This window comes from Rhinoderma darwinii, chromosome 4, assembly GCF_050947455.1.
Source record: "Rhinoderma darwinii isolate aRhiDar2 chromosome 4, aRhiDar2.hap1, whole genome shotgun sequence".
NCBI classification, from domain to species: domain Eukaryota; kingdom Metazoa; phylum Chordata; class Amphibia; order Anura; family Rhinodermatidae; genus Rhinoderma; species Rhinoderma darwinii.
The window spans coordinates 121,185,849-121,203,293 of record NC_134690.1 but is presented as its reverse complement, the minus strand read 5'-3'; the positions used below and the strand labels follow the sequence as shown (position 1 = coordinate 121,203,293).

Genomic DNA, 17,445 nt, shown 5'->3' with positions numbered 1-17,445 from the left:
ACCCCCCCTCAAAAAAAAAGTTAATAAAAGTTAACCAATTAATTAATTGTAAACCAAAAGGGTCCAATAATTTCCAACTTATTTTGCAAAAACAATCTCTCATACAGCTACATCGACATAAAAAAGTTAGTTTTCAGGATGCGGCAACGCAAAAACTAGAAAATTCCTGCAGTCCTTAAAGCCAAAGTAGGCTTGGTCCATACGGGGGTTAAACAAACACTGCACATGAATTGCGCACCAGCGACTTTCTGGCATATCGTACAACGGTTCGCTGAGCCTGTGGTTCCGGATATGTGCAGTCAGTGAACAGTTACTGGGTGCGATTCAGAAAAAACAAATGGGATTTCAGAGTTGGAAATAAGCTCTGTATTTCTGTTTGTTATATATTCATAATGTTTATGCATTTAAATTCATTAGTTTTGTTGACTGTTAACTGTTTTTAATTTCCTGCAGATATTCTGAAAGTACAGTACGCGCCGTAGAATATATGAATGATGAAAAGGTTAACCTCGAACTGATTGCCGAGCTCATCAGACATATTGTTTTGAGGGGAGAGGTGAGTGTTTTTTTTGTTTTAGGACACGTAAAGTTAATGTCCCTCGAACACCATTTTGCTTTTTTAATCTAAGGCCCCATGCACACGACACTGCCCGTAATCATGGTGGTACGGCCGGCCGTGGACAGTCATCCGCATTTGCAGGCCGTGCTCCCATTATAAAGTATAGGAGCACGGTCCGTTAAATCTAAACGTAGGACGTGTCCTTTCCTTTTTACAGATGCTTTCTACGGCATAGACACCTTCCCGTAAATATATGGGCCATAGAAATGAATGAAAACGTATTTGATCCGCAATTACGGACCGTAATTACGGTCGTGTGCATGGGGCCTAAATAGGTGGAACATTCTTTACTGATTCATTTCTAAATGTATCTCTAATCACAGCGGCCTGCTTTTCTGGGACAGGGCTACAGAACCCATTTGTAGACATAGAGCTAAATGATAAGATTCTGGCTGCCTGCCACAACCACTAGGGGGAGCTTACTGCAAGCTCCTAAGCCCCCCTATTTGGTGGCAGAATGTAGGCAGAATTTTCTCATTTAAAGTCTTTGCAGGGGGTTTGGAGCTCTATAACAGATGTAAGTAGTCCCGACCTACTAGACCGCAGTGGTACCAGAAGGAACTTTTCAGCTAAGGCTAGGTTCACACTGAAATACATCGGAAATTCTACTAACGTTTATGTATAACATAAACGGGCTATTATTAGCCAAAATATGCCAAAAGAGTGTCTTTTGGCATTCATTTTGGAGAAAGAAAACCTCTACAGCACGATATACATTTTTTTTTTTTCCCCATGGAAGTGAATGGCAGACATTGCCTATGTCTGAGGCATGTTAGGCAGAATGTTTCAAACCGACCCGCTGAACATCGCATTGTAAGCATAGCCTAAGGGTTCCGTTCGACCTTTCCGTCGGAGGAACCGATGAACGGAAACCATAGCTTCCGTTTGCATTCCCACTAATTTCAATGGTAATGCTTCAGTTGCATTTGGTTTCCGTTCTGTAAAGTTTCCGTTTTTGTTGCGGAAACAATAGCATAGTTGACTATGCTATTGTTTCCGCGAAAAAAACAACTTTACGGAACGGAAATCAACTGCAACGGAAGCATCACCATTGAAATTAGTGGGAATGCAAACGGAAGCTATGGTTTCCGTTCATCGGTTCCTCCGACGGAAAGGTCGAACGGAGCCGATGAACCGAAGCCCAACGCTGATCTGAACAGGCCCTAAGCCAGCATCCAATAGTGTTGCCTTTAGAGCCCAAGCCTTGTTTTTTGGTAGCAAATACATTTTTAATCTTTGTCATTTTAAAGATGGGGTGTTCATGAACTGTACAGTATTTTAGTTTATAATAATTATAGGTGCCATTTCTGTGCGTAGCCAGCCAGTATCTGGCAGTTTTTACACTTTGTGTTTTACAAGTCTGTGTCTTTTTTTAAATGGTTTAATAACTATATAAATGAAAAGTTCTACAACTTTCTAATACATATTTCTGTTTGTGTTTCAATTCCTCACCATTTTTAATGGTTTGCAGTTCCAAAATCTTTGCTATCAGTGACTGAGAACACTTAATACCAGGCGTTCTCAACTGGCAGACCGTGGTCGCCAATTGTCCGGGCCAGTGGCTCCACTAGCACTGGGCATCCAGGGCAGAAGCCCCGGATTTCCTCAGGACGCCGATACTATGCCTACAGGCCGTGTTAAGCCTGCAGCCTTTAAGAAGCTGGGATAGGGTCCCTGCGCAGGCCAGCGCGATGACGTGCATCGCGCTGGGCTACGCAAGGGTCCCGTCTCTGCATCTCATAGGATGCTGGCCTAACGTGGCTGGAGAGGCCTGCAGAGCAGCTCCATTCACCACGGGAACGGAGCTAGATGAGTACGTTTCTTATTTTTTTACATTTGTTTGGGGGTCCCATCTACAAGGGGGGGGAGAGTGTGTGGCACTATCTACGGGGGGGGGGGGGGGGTTGGGTGGCACTATCTACGGGTGGGGGTGGCACGATCTACAAGTCTTTACTATTGGTGTTCAGCTCGGACCTTCACCTGACAACAGACCTCGGTAAGTGGACCTTTGCTAAAAGTAGTTGAGTACCCCTGCGCTATACATTCAGAGGCTGAAAAACCATACCTAAAATAAAAATACCCGGTCCTGCTCTCGGCTGAGAGGTGGATACAATTGTACGGTCTACCCAATGCTCTGTCACCCCAATACATCAGCAGCAGCTGCACAAATCTCTCATGAAGTTTGCTACAGTGTATCAGTCAGGAGCCAAGGCTGTTTAGCTCACAGAGCATTGGGTAGACTGTGTACAATTGTATTCACTACTCAGCTGAGAGCAGGACTAGCTATATACACGTTTGCTGCCTTTGAATGTAAAACGAGTGTTCTCATTCACTGACCGCAAAACAATATCTTAGTGAAGAATTAAAACAAAATATATAAGATAGTTGTAGAACTCTTCATTTATATAGTGATTCAAATGTATTTATGAAAACCAAAAAATCCCTTAATTTGTAGAATGCTACTGTGCCGTTGTTTTCTTTATCATTTTTTACGTTTATTGGTATTCTGTTTTGCTGTTCCAGGATGGTGCAATCTTAGTTTTCCTTCCAGGCTGGGATAATATTAGCACGCTCAATGATTTACTGTTGTCACAAGTCATGTTTAAGTCCGGTAAGAGTATATTTGGTTTACATTTCATGAAATAGTTTTATGCCAGTCTTTCTCTGTAATATTCTACATTCTATTTTACAGACCGGTTTATTATAATCCCTTTACATTCATTGATGCCAACTGTAAATCAAACACAGGTAGGTCATGGAAAAGAGAAGGCCGTGCAATAACTTGAATATTATTTCAATTACCTGTATGTAACATAGCAGAAACCATATTATATTAACCCCTTAGTGACCACCAATGCGCCTTTTCACGACGGTCACTAAGGGGCCTTAGGCTAGGCCGTCGCCTTTTCACGGCAGCCCAGTCTATGTCCTTCACAGGTGTCCCGTGCAGGCTGGAGCCGGGGCTGTGCTGTCTGATGACAGCCAGGCTCCCACTCCAACGCCCGCGATCGAAGTTTACTTCAATTGCGGCCGTTTAACCTGTTAAATGTCGCAATCAATAGCGACCGCGGCATTTAACTTTACACAGGGAGGGAACTCCCTCTCTCATTCATCGGCGGCCCGCAAATGCAATCGCGGGCCTCCGATGGGGTGTCATGGCAGCCAGGGACCTGATAAAAGCCCCCAGGTCTGCCCTGGGCATATGCTTATTAGGACGCGCCATAGGGACGTCCTAATAGATTGCCTGTCAGAATTACACTGACAGGCAATAATGCTCTGGTATGCTAAGTATACCAAAGCATTATAGCAGTGATCTAAAGATCGCACAGTAAAAAGTGGTTTTATTTAGTAAGTATAAAAAATAAATAAAAGTACACATATATGGTATCGCCGCGACTGTAATGACTCAAACAATAAAGTTAATATGTAATTTAAACCGCAAGGTGTACACCGTAAAAAAAAAAACGCAAACAACAATGGCGAAATTGCTAATTTTTTCCATTGCCCCAAAAAAAGTCATAATAAAAGTTAATCAAGAAGTTCCATGTACCCCAAAACAGTACCAATCACAACTACTTCTCGTCCTGCAAAAAAAAAAGCCCCAAAAAATCACTACATTGATGGAAAAATAAAAAAATTACGGAGACGATGCAAAAACAAATAATTTTATTTCTGAAGTGTTTTTATTGTGCAAAAGTGGTAAAACATAAAAAGCCTCGACATATGTTGTATCGTCGTAATCGTACCGACCCATAGAATAAAGGTAACGTGTTATTTACGCCGCACAGTAAACGGCGTCACTTTAAAACACATAGAACAATGGTGGAATTTCAGGTTTTTTTTTTCTATTCCCCCCCCCCCCCCCCAAAAAAAAGTTAATAAAAGTCAATCAAAAAATTATATGTACCCAAAATGGTGCCATTAAAAAGTACAACTAATCCCGCAGAAAACAAGTCCTCATACAGCTATGTAGACGGAAAAATAAAAAAGTTATAGCTCTTTGAATGTTATTGATTCTGTGAAAACGTCAGAATGGCGATGGAAACAGAAACCCATGGTTTAGGTTTGTGTCTGTCAGGGGCTCCGCTCTGACGGAACGGATCCCTAGCGCAGATGTGAACGAAGCCTAAGGGACATCAAGGAGTTAAAAGGCAGTTAACTAGTACTCACACTTTCAATTTTCTGTTCTCTGCCTTATTAACATAGTTCCACAGGGTAGAGCAACACATGGAATGAAGGAAATTGTATCTAGGTATAGCCATTAGCTGATGTATTGCTTGCACCTGTTAGCGAAGCGTTACTTCCAGTCTTCCAAGCCGAGCGAGTAGAACACCGCACCCCTACCCAAAAAACTAAATTAAAAAAAAAGTTGCCGTCTTCTGGCATCACGGTTTCCCTCTACGTTCAGCGTATGCCCCAAGAAATTCTTCAGCTGATGCGTGCCGATAGGATAACATTATCCAGACATTTTTTCAGTATATGACCTCATTTTTATTGATTTGTGTAGGCGACTACGCTTTTCAATACCACTGTATATGTATTTTTTTTAAAAATGGGAATCAATGACCATATATGTGCAACTGTATAGATGGGACAGTTAACAGTTTGAGCGTAAAGCCCTAGCGTGATGTGAACCTGACCAAGTATTTTATCGCCCGCTTCTGTATTGTTGCGTAGCTAGGTCATTTTGACATTCAGAAGTCTTTACAACACTATAGAACTTGCTAGAAGGCGGCTCAAGGGTTTATCTTTACCTGTTTTGTTTTTAAGAAAGGGGGACGTTGCCCCGAAATGTTGCAGTGTACCCTGAAGTTGGGGGTGGTGTAGAACACTGAGGAAAGATTGCCTGGGTGTACATTAGGCTGGGTGATTGTGGTGTAAGCACAACTAAAAGATGAAATTTTTTTTCTTTCAGGTTTTCAAGACTCCGCCGCCTGGAGTCCGGAAAATTGTAATAGCGACCAACATTGCAGAGACAAGGTAACCAGTAAAAAATAATAGACGTGGAAAGGAAATTTCTCAAAGCATGATTGTCCTGGAGTCAAAGCAATCTATAGATTAAACCCACCACGTGTATGTTGCCGTTTCTCACACCTTCCTAATTCCTTCATGGGTTTGTCCTATTTTCTTTTCTATAATCTCCCAGGCAGAATAAAAAATTTTAATTTCCACCATTCTTTAAAGGTTTTATTCCATTAATCATTTTCATTACAGAAGTCCAGAAATGCTGTTAATAGCGGTTTTAATGTAATTTGCAGTGTTTCTAGCATATGAAAACCCCTTTCTCATCTGCTTTTTAAAAAAAATTTTTTTGTATTCTTCCAACTATTTGGGTACAGTTTGGGAAGGCCCTTTTCTGTTTAAAGGATGTGCTTAGATGTGATCAATAACAGTTTGACCCTACGTGTCAGAGACACGCAGGGCCCGCTGTCACCGAAGCCCGCAGTCCCGCTGACCTGACGGTTTCAGGTCTCCGCGCATGATGCAGCTTCTATGCATCCTTGATCTTCAAAGGTTTACATCGTTTTTAAGCATGACTGTGCCCCAGTGCACAAAACAAGATCCATAATGGCATGGTTGGGGGAGTTGGGTGACCAAGGCTGCACTGAGCAGCTGAAACGTTGCATCCTCTTCACACATGGGTGAATAAAAACCGCTTTTTGAGACCTTCTATTTGGAGTGCTGCCTCTTCTTTTGAATTGTATACCATGTAAGTAAATGTCATAACTATTTAGGCTAAGCTGGACCTAGACTTTTTTTTTTGTAGTGAGCGATAAATTGCTGTACATTGTGTGCAGCTCTAGTCTAATGCGTTCCTGCGTATTTATCTCACTACAAAAATCGCTGTGATAAATCGCTGTCCATAGGAATGCATCAAGTAACTTGAAAATCGCTCCAGTCAAGCAATTCGCTAGAGATTTATTGTTTTTTTTTGTTTTTTTTAATCGCTTAATGCTGGGATTTCAGATCTAGACGCTTGTCTGGAGCGATTTTGTAGAGATTTTCAAGTTACTTAATGCATTCCTATGGACAGCGGTTTACCACTCGCTACAAAGCAATGTCTAGCCCCAGCCTTACTGGATAATTTTTTTAACAGCATGTAACGTTGTTCATTTTTTATGATCTTTACAATGAATATGATATTAAATGCGGAGACAACCATTAAGGGGAAAGTTGCATCTTCCTTATTGTCCAGCAGCATGTTACTCCCTTTCCCTGTCTGCAGGATCTCTGTAAATGTTCAGAAGCCTCCTCAGTCACCAGAAAACCCTTCTAGAGTGAAACAGTAAATACTAGATGGGGAGGAGTGAGACTGCACACAGTGAGAGAGCATCATATTACTGTCTCTCTGCCTCAGGGGGAGACCTCTGATTGGTCGGAGCACACAGCACGGCTGTGACAGTACATCAGGAAGAAATTTGTCTTTCTGTAGACTGATTTGTAGCTTTGTGATAATGATTTGTCCCTTTCTATTTTAGTATTACCATAGATGATGTGGTACATGTCATAGATGGAGGCAAATTAAAGGAGACAAACTATGACACACAAAATAATATCCGTACCATGACTGCAGAGTGGGTTAGCCATGCAAGTGCCAAGCAGAGGAAAGGACGCGCTGGCAGGTAAGGGTTTTGTGGGTAGTGCTGATTCACGCAGGGTCCTTTTATGGTGTCTTAGGCCAATGTGACTAAGGGACCATCACTCCCTTCATATCCTAGTTTTGTGGTATTAGTATTTACATGCCCCGCCACTTACAGCCAATAAAGTCCTACAATTTAAGATCCTCGGGACTACCAAAGTGCTACAAATTTTCGGACACCACACACATACCTGACTGCATTGTGCTAAGTGTACATATTACACGTGTAATATGCATTGATTTGCAGAGAGCATAGTGGGTTTCTTTAAAGCACGGCCCTACCTTTTTGTTAACCTTAAAGGGGTTGTCAGGGCACAGGGTGGTTTTTCATACTGATGTTCTATCCACAGGATAGGTCATCAGTATGTTATCGGTGTGGGTCTGACACCCAGACCCCACACTGATCAGCTGTTCCGGCTACCTCTGGGCACCGGATGTTATGCAGTGGCCGGTGTTGGAAGCAGATAGCTCTGTACACTCTATAGTGGCCGTGCTGCAGTACTGCAAGTTTGCTCCTATTCACTTGAATACGAGCAAAGCTGCAGTACTGCAGCACAGCCGCTATACTGTGACCGTAGCCATCTGATCCGGGTGTCAGAATCCCCACCGATCATGAAAAACAGCCCCATGCCCGGACAACCTCTTTAAGGCCCATTCTCGACAATGGGGGAGATATATCAAAACTAGTGAGAAGAAAAAGTGGAGGTTGCCCATGGTAACCAATCAGGTTGCTGCTTTAATTTTCCAAAGGGCCTCTGAAAAATGAGGTGGAATCTGATTGGTTGCCATGGGCAAGTACTCACAAGTTTTGATATAGCTCCTCCAATAACTTTATGTATGAAGTCACTTTACTATTACACCATCAAGAAAACCATAAAAAAAATATTATTGACACTTGGCATTACTAATGGGGCCAATCTGTTCATGCGATCTCATGACCAGTAATTATCAAGCAATTATTGGCTTGGCACTCTCCTCATTTATTAAATTTTTCCCAATCGGATCTTAAAATTCAAACACACTTTATAATATGCATGTATGATTCCACTTCTTATAGACCGACTTCTTTCATAAGTGACCATCAATATTTTGGTGTACTACCCCCCCCCCCCCCCACCTATGGGAGTAGAACATATGAAAGAAAAGGTTACCAATGTAATCGTGCAGAAAATCTGTCATAAGGTGATATTGAGAGCCTTAAATATTTGCTGTGCTTTATATTTTCAAGTATATCTTTATATTTTCCTACAGAGTAAAACCAGGATACTGCTATCATCTATATAATAGCCTAAGGGATACTCTGCTGGATGATTACCAGCTACCAGAAATTGTAAGGACCCCTCTGGAGGAACTCTGCCTTCAGATCAAGGTATATGTCTAACTAAGACTTGTTTCTTTCCCTACGTTTTTTGGCAACATAATTGAATGACATCTATATACTTTAGATCCTTGGACTTGGAGGTATTGCCTCTTTTCTTCAAAAAGTAATGGATCCACCATCAAGGGAAGCGATAATCCTAGCAATAACTCATCTTATGGGACTGGTACGTACTCCGATGTAATTTTATATCATTTTATACATGTACTGCAGGAAGATGCTGGGACTTGTGTAAAAAGTTCATTTTTTCTGTGAAGGCGGTCGAGTAACTTTACATCTGTGTACGCCTGTTATTAATCCATTACTGAGGTATAGCGTTTTGTGCATGCTCGGCGGGAACGTTCTACACCACACCCATAATTAGAAACCTGAAGAGTGTGAGTTAAGCTGGCCATACACATTAGATCAATGCCGGCCGAGCAGCAGGTTCAGCTGAACGTGTAATGTGTATGGGGGCAGTCCAACAGTCCTCCGATGTCCTGTGGAAAAGATCGGCCATGTTGGATTTCAATGGTCTTTGATCTCGTAGGTGATAAGCCACTGTGACAGAGTTGTGTTCACCTCTTCTCATTGAAATAAACATGCACGCTCACCCAAGCTATCTAATGTGTGAGACCTGCTTTAAGTTAATTGTTATGAACTTTTTTTTGTGTAAATGGTTTGTTCCAATCCTGTGGCCAGAAAGAATTGGCAGTATTAACCCCTTAACGCACCATGACGTAACTGTACGTCATGGTGAGCAGTAAGTTTGCGCACCTTGACGTACAGTTACGTCAGTGCTTTGACAGTTAACCGCCGCGCGGCGCTACACCGCAGCGGCGGTTAACTGTGCAGGGTGTCAGCCCTGCTCTCCCCGTTGCCGATCAGCGGCCTGTCGCCGCTAATATCGGCAGTTAACCCCTTAATTGCGGCGCTCGATTTTGAACGCCACAATTAAGGTCTTTAGCGCCGATCGGCAGCCCCCATGTGAAATCACGGGGGCTGGCGATGGTACCCATGGCAACCGGACGCCAGACAATGGCTTCCGGGTTGCCATGTACAGAAGCCTATGAGGACCACCCCGAGGGTGGTCGTCGTAGGCTTCCTGTCAGTGTGACTGTTACGTCACAATGACAGTTGGAATGCATTACACTACGTGTGTAGTGTAATGTATTCCAGCAGCGATCAGAGCTGCAAGTCTAAGTGTCCCCTAGTGGGACAAGTGAAAAAAGTAAAAAAAAGAATAAAAATGTTTTAAAAAAAGTGTAAAAATAAAAGTTATAAGTGATATAAACAAGAACTGCTTTTTTTCCTATAATAAGTCTTTCATTATAGGAAAAAAAATGAACACGTAAAAAAAAAGTACACATATTTGGTATCACCGCGTTCGTAACGACCCCAACTATAAAACTATAATATTATTTTTCCCGCACAGTGAACGCCGCAAAAAAAATAAACGAAAAACAATGCCAGAATCACTATTTTTTGGTCACCACCCCTCACAAAATATGTAATAAAAAGTGATCAAAAAGTCGCATGTACGCCAAAATAGTACCAATACAAACTACAACCCGTCCCGCAAAAAACAAGCCCTTACACAGCTTTTTTGACTGAAAAATAAAAAAGTTATGGCTCTCAGAATACGGTGACACAGAAAATACATTATTTTCTAAATAAGTTATTTTATTGCTCAAACGCTGCAAAACATAAAAAAACGTATATACAAATGGTATCGCCGTAATCGGACCGACCCGCAGAATAAAGTATAATAGTCATTTATAGCCCAGGGTAAACGCCGTCAAAAATAAATAAAAATCATTGTCAGAATTGATGGTTTTTGGTCACCTGGCTTGCCGAAAAATTGAATAAAAATTGATCAACAAAATCGCATGTACCCCAAAATGGTACCAATGAAAATTACAGATTGTCCTGCAACAAATAAGCCCTCACACGGCTCCGGTGGTGAAAAAATAAAAAAAGTTCCGGCTCCCAGATTATGGCGATGCAAAATGTGCAGAGTGTTCCAAAAGTGGATAAGATCGGGCACCATTTATCAGTGCGACACTGGCCACATATCTGCGGATTATTATTTATTTACCGCATTATTATACCCTCTTATTATGCCCCTGATGTACTCTGCCCAGCCTACATGTGCCCCAACATTATAAACTGAAATACCAGCAAAACGCCAGAGCTACTACCAAGCAAAATATGCGGTCCAAAAGCCAAATGGCGTCCCTCCCTTCTGAGCCCTACAGCGTGCCCAAACAGCCGTTTATGTCCACCGATATGGCATCGTACCAAAAAATGGTACCAATAAAAACGACAGCTCGTCCCGCAAAAAATAAGCCCCCACACCGCTCTATTGACAGAAAAATAAAAAAGTAGTGGCTCTTGGAAAGCGGGGAGGAAAAACGAAAAAGCAAAACATGAATCCGTTCGTAAAGGGTTAATTACTTTCTAATGAAAAAACATTTATGACCCCATGTGGGGTATTGCCATACTCGGGAGAAATTGCTTTACAAATGTTGGGGTGCATTTTCTCCTTTATCCTTTGTGAAATTGAAAAAATTCAACATTTTAGTGGAAATAATGTTGATATTAATTTTCACGGCCTAATTCTAATAAATTCTGCAAAAGACGTGTGGGGCCTAAATGCTCACTATACCCCTAGATAGATTCCTTAAGTGGTGTAGTTTCCCAAATGGGGTTACTTTTGGGGGGCTTCCACTGTTTCGGTCTCTCAGGGGCTTTGCAAATTCGACATGACACCCAAAAACATTCCAGCTAAATTTGAGCTCCAAAAGCCAAATCGCGCTCCTTCCCTTCTAAGCCCCGGTGTGGGTCCAAACAGTAGTTTATTACCACATATGGGGTATTTACGTAATCAGGAGAAATTGTTTTACAAATGTTGGGGTGCTTTTTCTCCTTTATTCCTTGTAAAAATTAAAAATGGCTACCTTTTTTCAGAAAAAAAGTAGATTTTCATCTTCTCATACTAATTCAAATAAATTTAGCAAAAAAACTGTGGGTTCAAAATGCTAACTATACCCATAGATAAATTCCTTGAGGGGTATAGTTTCCAAAATGGGGTCACTTTTGGGGTGTTTCCACTGTTTTGGCAGCACAAGGCCTCCTCACACCTGACATGGTACCTAAAATATATTCTAATAAAATAGAGGCCCAAAATCCACTATGTGCTCCTTTGCTTCTGAGGCCTGTGTTTCAGTCCATGACCGCACTAGGGCCACATGTGGGGTATTTCTAAAAACTGCAGAATCTGGGCAATAAATATTGAGTTGCATTTCTTGGGTAAAACCTTCTGTGGTACAGAAAAAATTTATTACAAATGAATTTTTGAAGAAAAAAAATGAAATTTGTAAATTTCACCTCTACTTTGCTTTAATTCCTGTGAAACGCCTAAAGGGCTAAAATACTTTGATGGGTGCAGTTTTCAAAATGGGGTGATTTATGGTGACTTTCTAATATATAAGGCCCTCAAAGCCATTTCAGAACTGAATTGGTCCCTGAAAAAATAGCCTTTTGAAATTTTCTTGAAAATATGAGAAATTGCTGCTAAAGTTCTAAGCGTTGTAACGTCCTAGAAAAATAAAAGAATGTTCAAAAAACGACGCAAACATAAAGTAGACATATGGGAAATATAAACTAGTATGTATTTTGTGTGGTATTACTATCTGTTTTACAAGTAAATACATTAAAATTTAGAAAAATGCTAATTTTTGCTAATTTTCTCTAAATCTTGGTGTTTCTTACAAATAAATATTGAATTTAATGACAAAAATTTTTCAGTATCATAAAGTACAACATGTCACGAGAAAACAATCCCAGAATCGCTTGGATAGGAAAAAGCATTCTGGAGTTATTACCACATAAAGTGACACATGTCAGATTTGCAAAAATGGGGCTGGTCCTGAAGGCCAAAACAGGCTTAGACACTAAGGGGTTAAAGAGGTTATACGGGGACCCAAAATATAAATTAAATCCCCAATCACACTTTTACACATCTTTCCTAATGTCTACTAGTCATTTACACTCCAAAAAGTTGCATTTGGAATTACTCACCGCACCACAATGTAATGCCATACCCGCTCTTCATGTTCCGGTTATGAGGCAGGACTTGCATTTTCAGCATACACTGAAATACTACAAGTCCCGGCAACCCCCTCTTTCACCTCTGCTCCACTAGCCCCGCCCACCCATAGTCTTTGTTACTGTTCTTTCATGTCGAATGCCACAATGCCGGCCCCTAGTGGCCATGTGATTTGATGACGCATCGATGAAAGAAACGGGGAAACTTCTCTGGATCACATGGGCCTGTCTCGGTGCGTCATCAAATCTGAAGAAACTACAGGATTTCCGGGTATATGTGACGGCGTTCTGAATCAGAGAGGGGCCCGTTCCAAAGGAAGTAGTATATTAGTAAATTACTATATATACTATTACAAAACCAATGCAAGATTATTTTATGTTGCCGGATAACCCCTTTAAGGTCTTTTAACCAATTGCCCAATTATATAATTAATAGATTTACTTATGAGTCCTTTCCTGGACTTCTTTTTAAAATGCCACTAGTAAATAAATTCTGCATATTCTGTTCCCTTCTCAGAATGCTCTGGATAAGCGTGAGGAATTGACACCACTTGGCTTTCATTTGGCACGTTTGCCTGTTGAGCCACATATTGGAAAGATGATCCTTTTTGGAGCCCTCTTCTGCTGTTTGGATCCAGTTTTAACAATTGCAGCAAGTCTCAGCTTTAAAGACCCATTTGTCGTTCCTTTGGTAAGTTCTCGTTATCATATTAATAGGCTGTTTAATATCCCCCAATAGGACCCCCACCGATGTGCAGGTAAGCCCTGTTAACCTAAATGGGCTGAGCTAAAGTACCAAACACAGGTGCACACATATAGATGTCGCTGTATCGGGGGCTTCAGCACTTCAGTGAGGGCCTCTGCCACCTCGTTCTGCTGATCTGTGGGCATTCTGGCGATAGGACCCACAATATTCACACATACAGTTGATATAAAAAGTCTACACTAGCCTGTTAAAATGCCAGCTTTTTGTCATGTTACAAAATCCGTCCAAGATGAATCATTTCAGAACTTTTTCCACCTTTAATGTCCCCTATAATCTGTACAATTGTATGGAAAAACAAACAAATCTTTTAGGGTGGAAAAATAAAAATAGTTGCATAAATATGCATACCCTGAAACGAATACCTTGTTGAATTACCCTTTGACTTTGACAGCATTCAGTCTTTTTGGGTAGAAGTCTATCAGCATGGCACATCTTCACTCTTCCTTGCAAACACGCTCCAAATCTGTCAGATTCCGAGGGCATCGCCTGTGTACAGTCCTCTTCAGGTCTCACCACAGATTTCCATTGGGGTTCAGGTCTGGGCTCTGGCTCGGCCATTCCAAAACCTTGATCTTCTTCTGGTGAAGCCATTCTTTTATTGATTTGGAGGTATGCTTTGGGTCATTATTGTGATAAAAGGTGAAATTCCTCATCTTCAGCTTTTTAGCGGAGGCCTGCAGGTTTTGTGCCAATATTGACTGATATTTGGAACTCTTCATAATTCCCTCCACCTTGACTAAAGCCCCAGTTCCAGAAAAACAGCCCAAAAGCATAATGCTGCCTCCACCATGCTTCACTGTGGGTATGGTGTTTTTTTGGTGATGTGCAGTGTTGGCTTTGCGACAAACATACCTTTTGGAATTATAGCCAAAAAGTTCAACCTTGGTCTCATCAGACCATAATGCGTTTTCCCACATGCTATTGGCAGACTTGATGTAGGTCTTTGCAAAACATAGCCGGGCTTGAATGTATTTCTTTGTTAGGAAAGTCTTCCGTCTTGCCACCCTACCCCACAGACCGGACGTATGAAGAATACGGGAGATTGTTGTCACATGCACTACACAACCGTTACCTGCCAGAAAGTTCTGCAGCTACTTTAATGCTGCTGTAGGCCTCTTGGTAGCCTCCCAGACCATTTTTTTGTCTGGTCTTTTCATCAAGTTTTGAGGGACGTCCAGTTCTTGGTAATGTCACTGTTGTGCCAAGTGTAATCCACTTCTTGATGACTGGCTTCACTGTTTTCTATTGTATATCTAATGCCTTGGAAATCCTTTGGTATCCTTCTCCTGACTGATGCCTTTCAACAATCAGATCCCTTTGATGTGTTATAAGCTCTTTATGGACAATGGCTTTTGCTGTCACATGCAACAAATAAAATGTCAGGAAAATCCTAATTGAACAGCTGAACTTTTATATGGGGCTACTCAGAATCACTAATAAATAATGGCAGCTATGTACTGACTACTTTTTAACATGAGTTTAAATGTGATTGGCTAATTCTGAACACAACCACATCCCCAACTATAAGAGGGTACACTCTTGCAACTACATTATTGTAGTTTTGGTATTTTTTTTTTTTCCCCCTCTAAATGATTTCAGTTTGTATTTCAGTGGAATTGTACAGATTATGGGTCACATTAAAGGTGGAAAAAGTTCTGAAAAGATTCATCTTGTACTGATTTTTTGACATGACAAAAACCTGGCATTTTAACAGGGGTGTGTAGACTTTTTATATCCACTGTAGATGGCTTATCCTAGGGTTAAAGCCATCAAAGTAAATTCCCGGAAAAAATCCTTTAATATAGCTGTTATTTAAAAAAAATTATAATAATTTTGCCTTTTAGTTATCTCCTCACTTTTACATTATATAAAACTATTTAATTCTCTGTGTCTTTTCACTCTTCTCCCTGGTTGATGCTGGGTGACATTCACTAATGGCTGTCTCTGTCCCCCAGTCTTCCACAAACACTGAATGGCATATACATTTGCATTGTTATACAGGGTTATGTTGACTCTAGTTCCCTGTCTCCTACTGCTCTGCCTGCGAGTCATTACTATGAGTTTCACTGCAGTATATGCTCACTTTACTTTTGTTTTTTTAAGGGAAAAGATAAATTGGCAGATGTGAAAAGAAAGGAGTTGTCACAGAATACTAAAAGTGACCATTTGACTGTTCTGAATGCATTCCGGGTGAGTGAGCGAGCACGTTGACTTGCATATTAGAGAGCCTACGGTTGTGATAATTAATATAGTGCTGCCCTCAACAACTGGAAAAACTTATAGGAAAACTCCATCCAAAACTTAAATGTGCCATGTTTTCCATTAAGGAATTACACGTGTCAGTCTCTTAACTGCTCTTTTTATTGCTACTTCCAAAACTAAATATTATATCGTGGCCATTGCATAGTAACAGTCTAAATCCGGTATCCCCCTGGCTCTTCTCGGAGATTACTCAGTCTGCTTCTTCTAGATGTCAGCGAAACCTACGTCGGGACGAACCCGGCACCAGTTTAGGGATCGTACAATTGAGTGAAAGGTTAGGGAATTCATGCTTCCTCCCTTGCACAGTATCATTAAAGCCTAGATCTCTTCCCCCCCCTAGGTGTGTGCAATAGTGTAACCAAGCACAGATTCATTGTGGTTACATGTGTGCTGCTACTGGATCTCTGCTTGTTAGAGTGAAACTATGTAGCAGTTTATATCTTAGTAGTAGCTGTATGGTCTCAATAAATGCTGCTGATATTATTACAGCAATGTTACCATCTATAAAGTTTTTATTATTCGGGATACAGCCTTAAATTTGGAACCAAGCCTTTCTTCCTATTCCAATTATTTCTGTATTCACCTCTGCTAGCTATTGGAAGTAGGCAGCTCAGGAGGTGAATAATATTTGATTTTATAACCACATAAAAATATTTAAAAAATGTAAAAATAATATAAATATTAATGGGATTTGAAAATTTATTATTGGTGTTCACAACAGAGGGACCGTTCGCCATATAGCCCCTTGGTAGGCATAATCTACCATCTGGTGCCAGTTTTATTCTATAAGAGATCGAATGATCCAAGTAAATTTTGCCCTTCTTTTTTTCTTATCCCCATCCCTTTTTCCTACTATTTACCACTTACCTATGGTGGTGTACATCAGGGCAGAATAAAAAATTTTTCAAAAAGATCCAGAGAGGAAGCTTTAACCCCTATGTCTGTGTGTCTCTCCTCCTGCTCCCCCTCTCCTCTCCATAGAATTGTATAGGCAGCGTCTGTGTGTCTCTGCTCCCTCCTCCTGCTCTTCTTTCCCCTATGCATAGAATTCTATGGGCAAACTGTGAACACAGACACCCCCACTTCCTGTAGTCCGTCTCCTCTACAGTGTAACAGGAGACTGATTTTGCTTAATAGGGGGTGGACAGCAGATTAAAGGAAGGGAGACACCTTATTTGCATAGATAAAACTAAATTTTAACAGTAAATTACAACGTTTTTATGCAAAAAATAATAATAAATAAAAAAATAATATATTAAATAAATATATATCTAATTATATTACTAGTAGATTAGCATACGTTGTTTCAAAAGCTAGTGTCCATTTAAACCCTACACCTGTTAAGGATTAAGGGGAGATGGACCTATTTCCTCTGCCAGCTTTCTGAAAGCCTGTTCTAAGAGCTTGCAGAAAGTCATGCTGACTAACTAACAAAAAAGTAAGTGTTGACTCGTTTTCTTAATTTCTAGCTATATTTTTCTGATATGGAATTTCTTTTTATAATTTTATATATGCTTTTAACCTCATGACTACTTTTTTTCTTAGGGCTGGGAGAAATCAAAGCAGTGGGGTCCAAGAGCAGAAAGGGAGTACTGCTGGGAATACTTCCTGTCTACTAATACTCTCAAGGTATTCTGCAGACTCTTGTTAATTGGGCCCTGATTTATTATACATTGTAACAATACCCAGCG

The 17,445-nt window shown here is 40.8% G+C and overlaps 1 protein-coding gene across 1 annotated transcript in view; it reads left to right on the top strand.

Annotated features, from left to right (window-relative positions):
* The window catches only part of DHX36 (DEAH-box helicase 36), a 52,543-nt gene that overhangs the window by 23,342 nt on the left and 11,756 nt on the right, over positions 1–17,445 (top strand). The window contains 10 exon segments of the mRNA XM_075861523.1: positions 454–556; positions 3,143–3,230; positions 3,312–3,367; positions 5,535–5,599; positions 7,099–7,242; positions 8,511–8,628; positions 8,705–8,803; positions 13,244–13,417; positions 15,596–15,682; positions 17,300–17,383. Of these exon segments, the coding sequence (XP_075717638.1) occupies positions 454–556; positions 3,143–3,230; positions 3,312–3,367; positions 5,535–5,599; positions 7,099–7,242; positions 8,511–8,628; positions 8,705–8,803; positions 13,244–13,417; positions 15,596–15,682; positions 17,300–17,383 (1,018 nt within the window).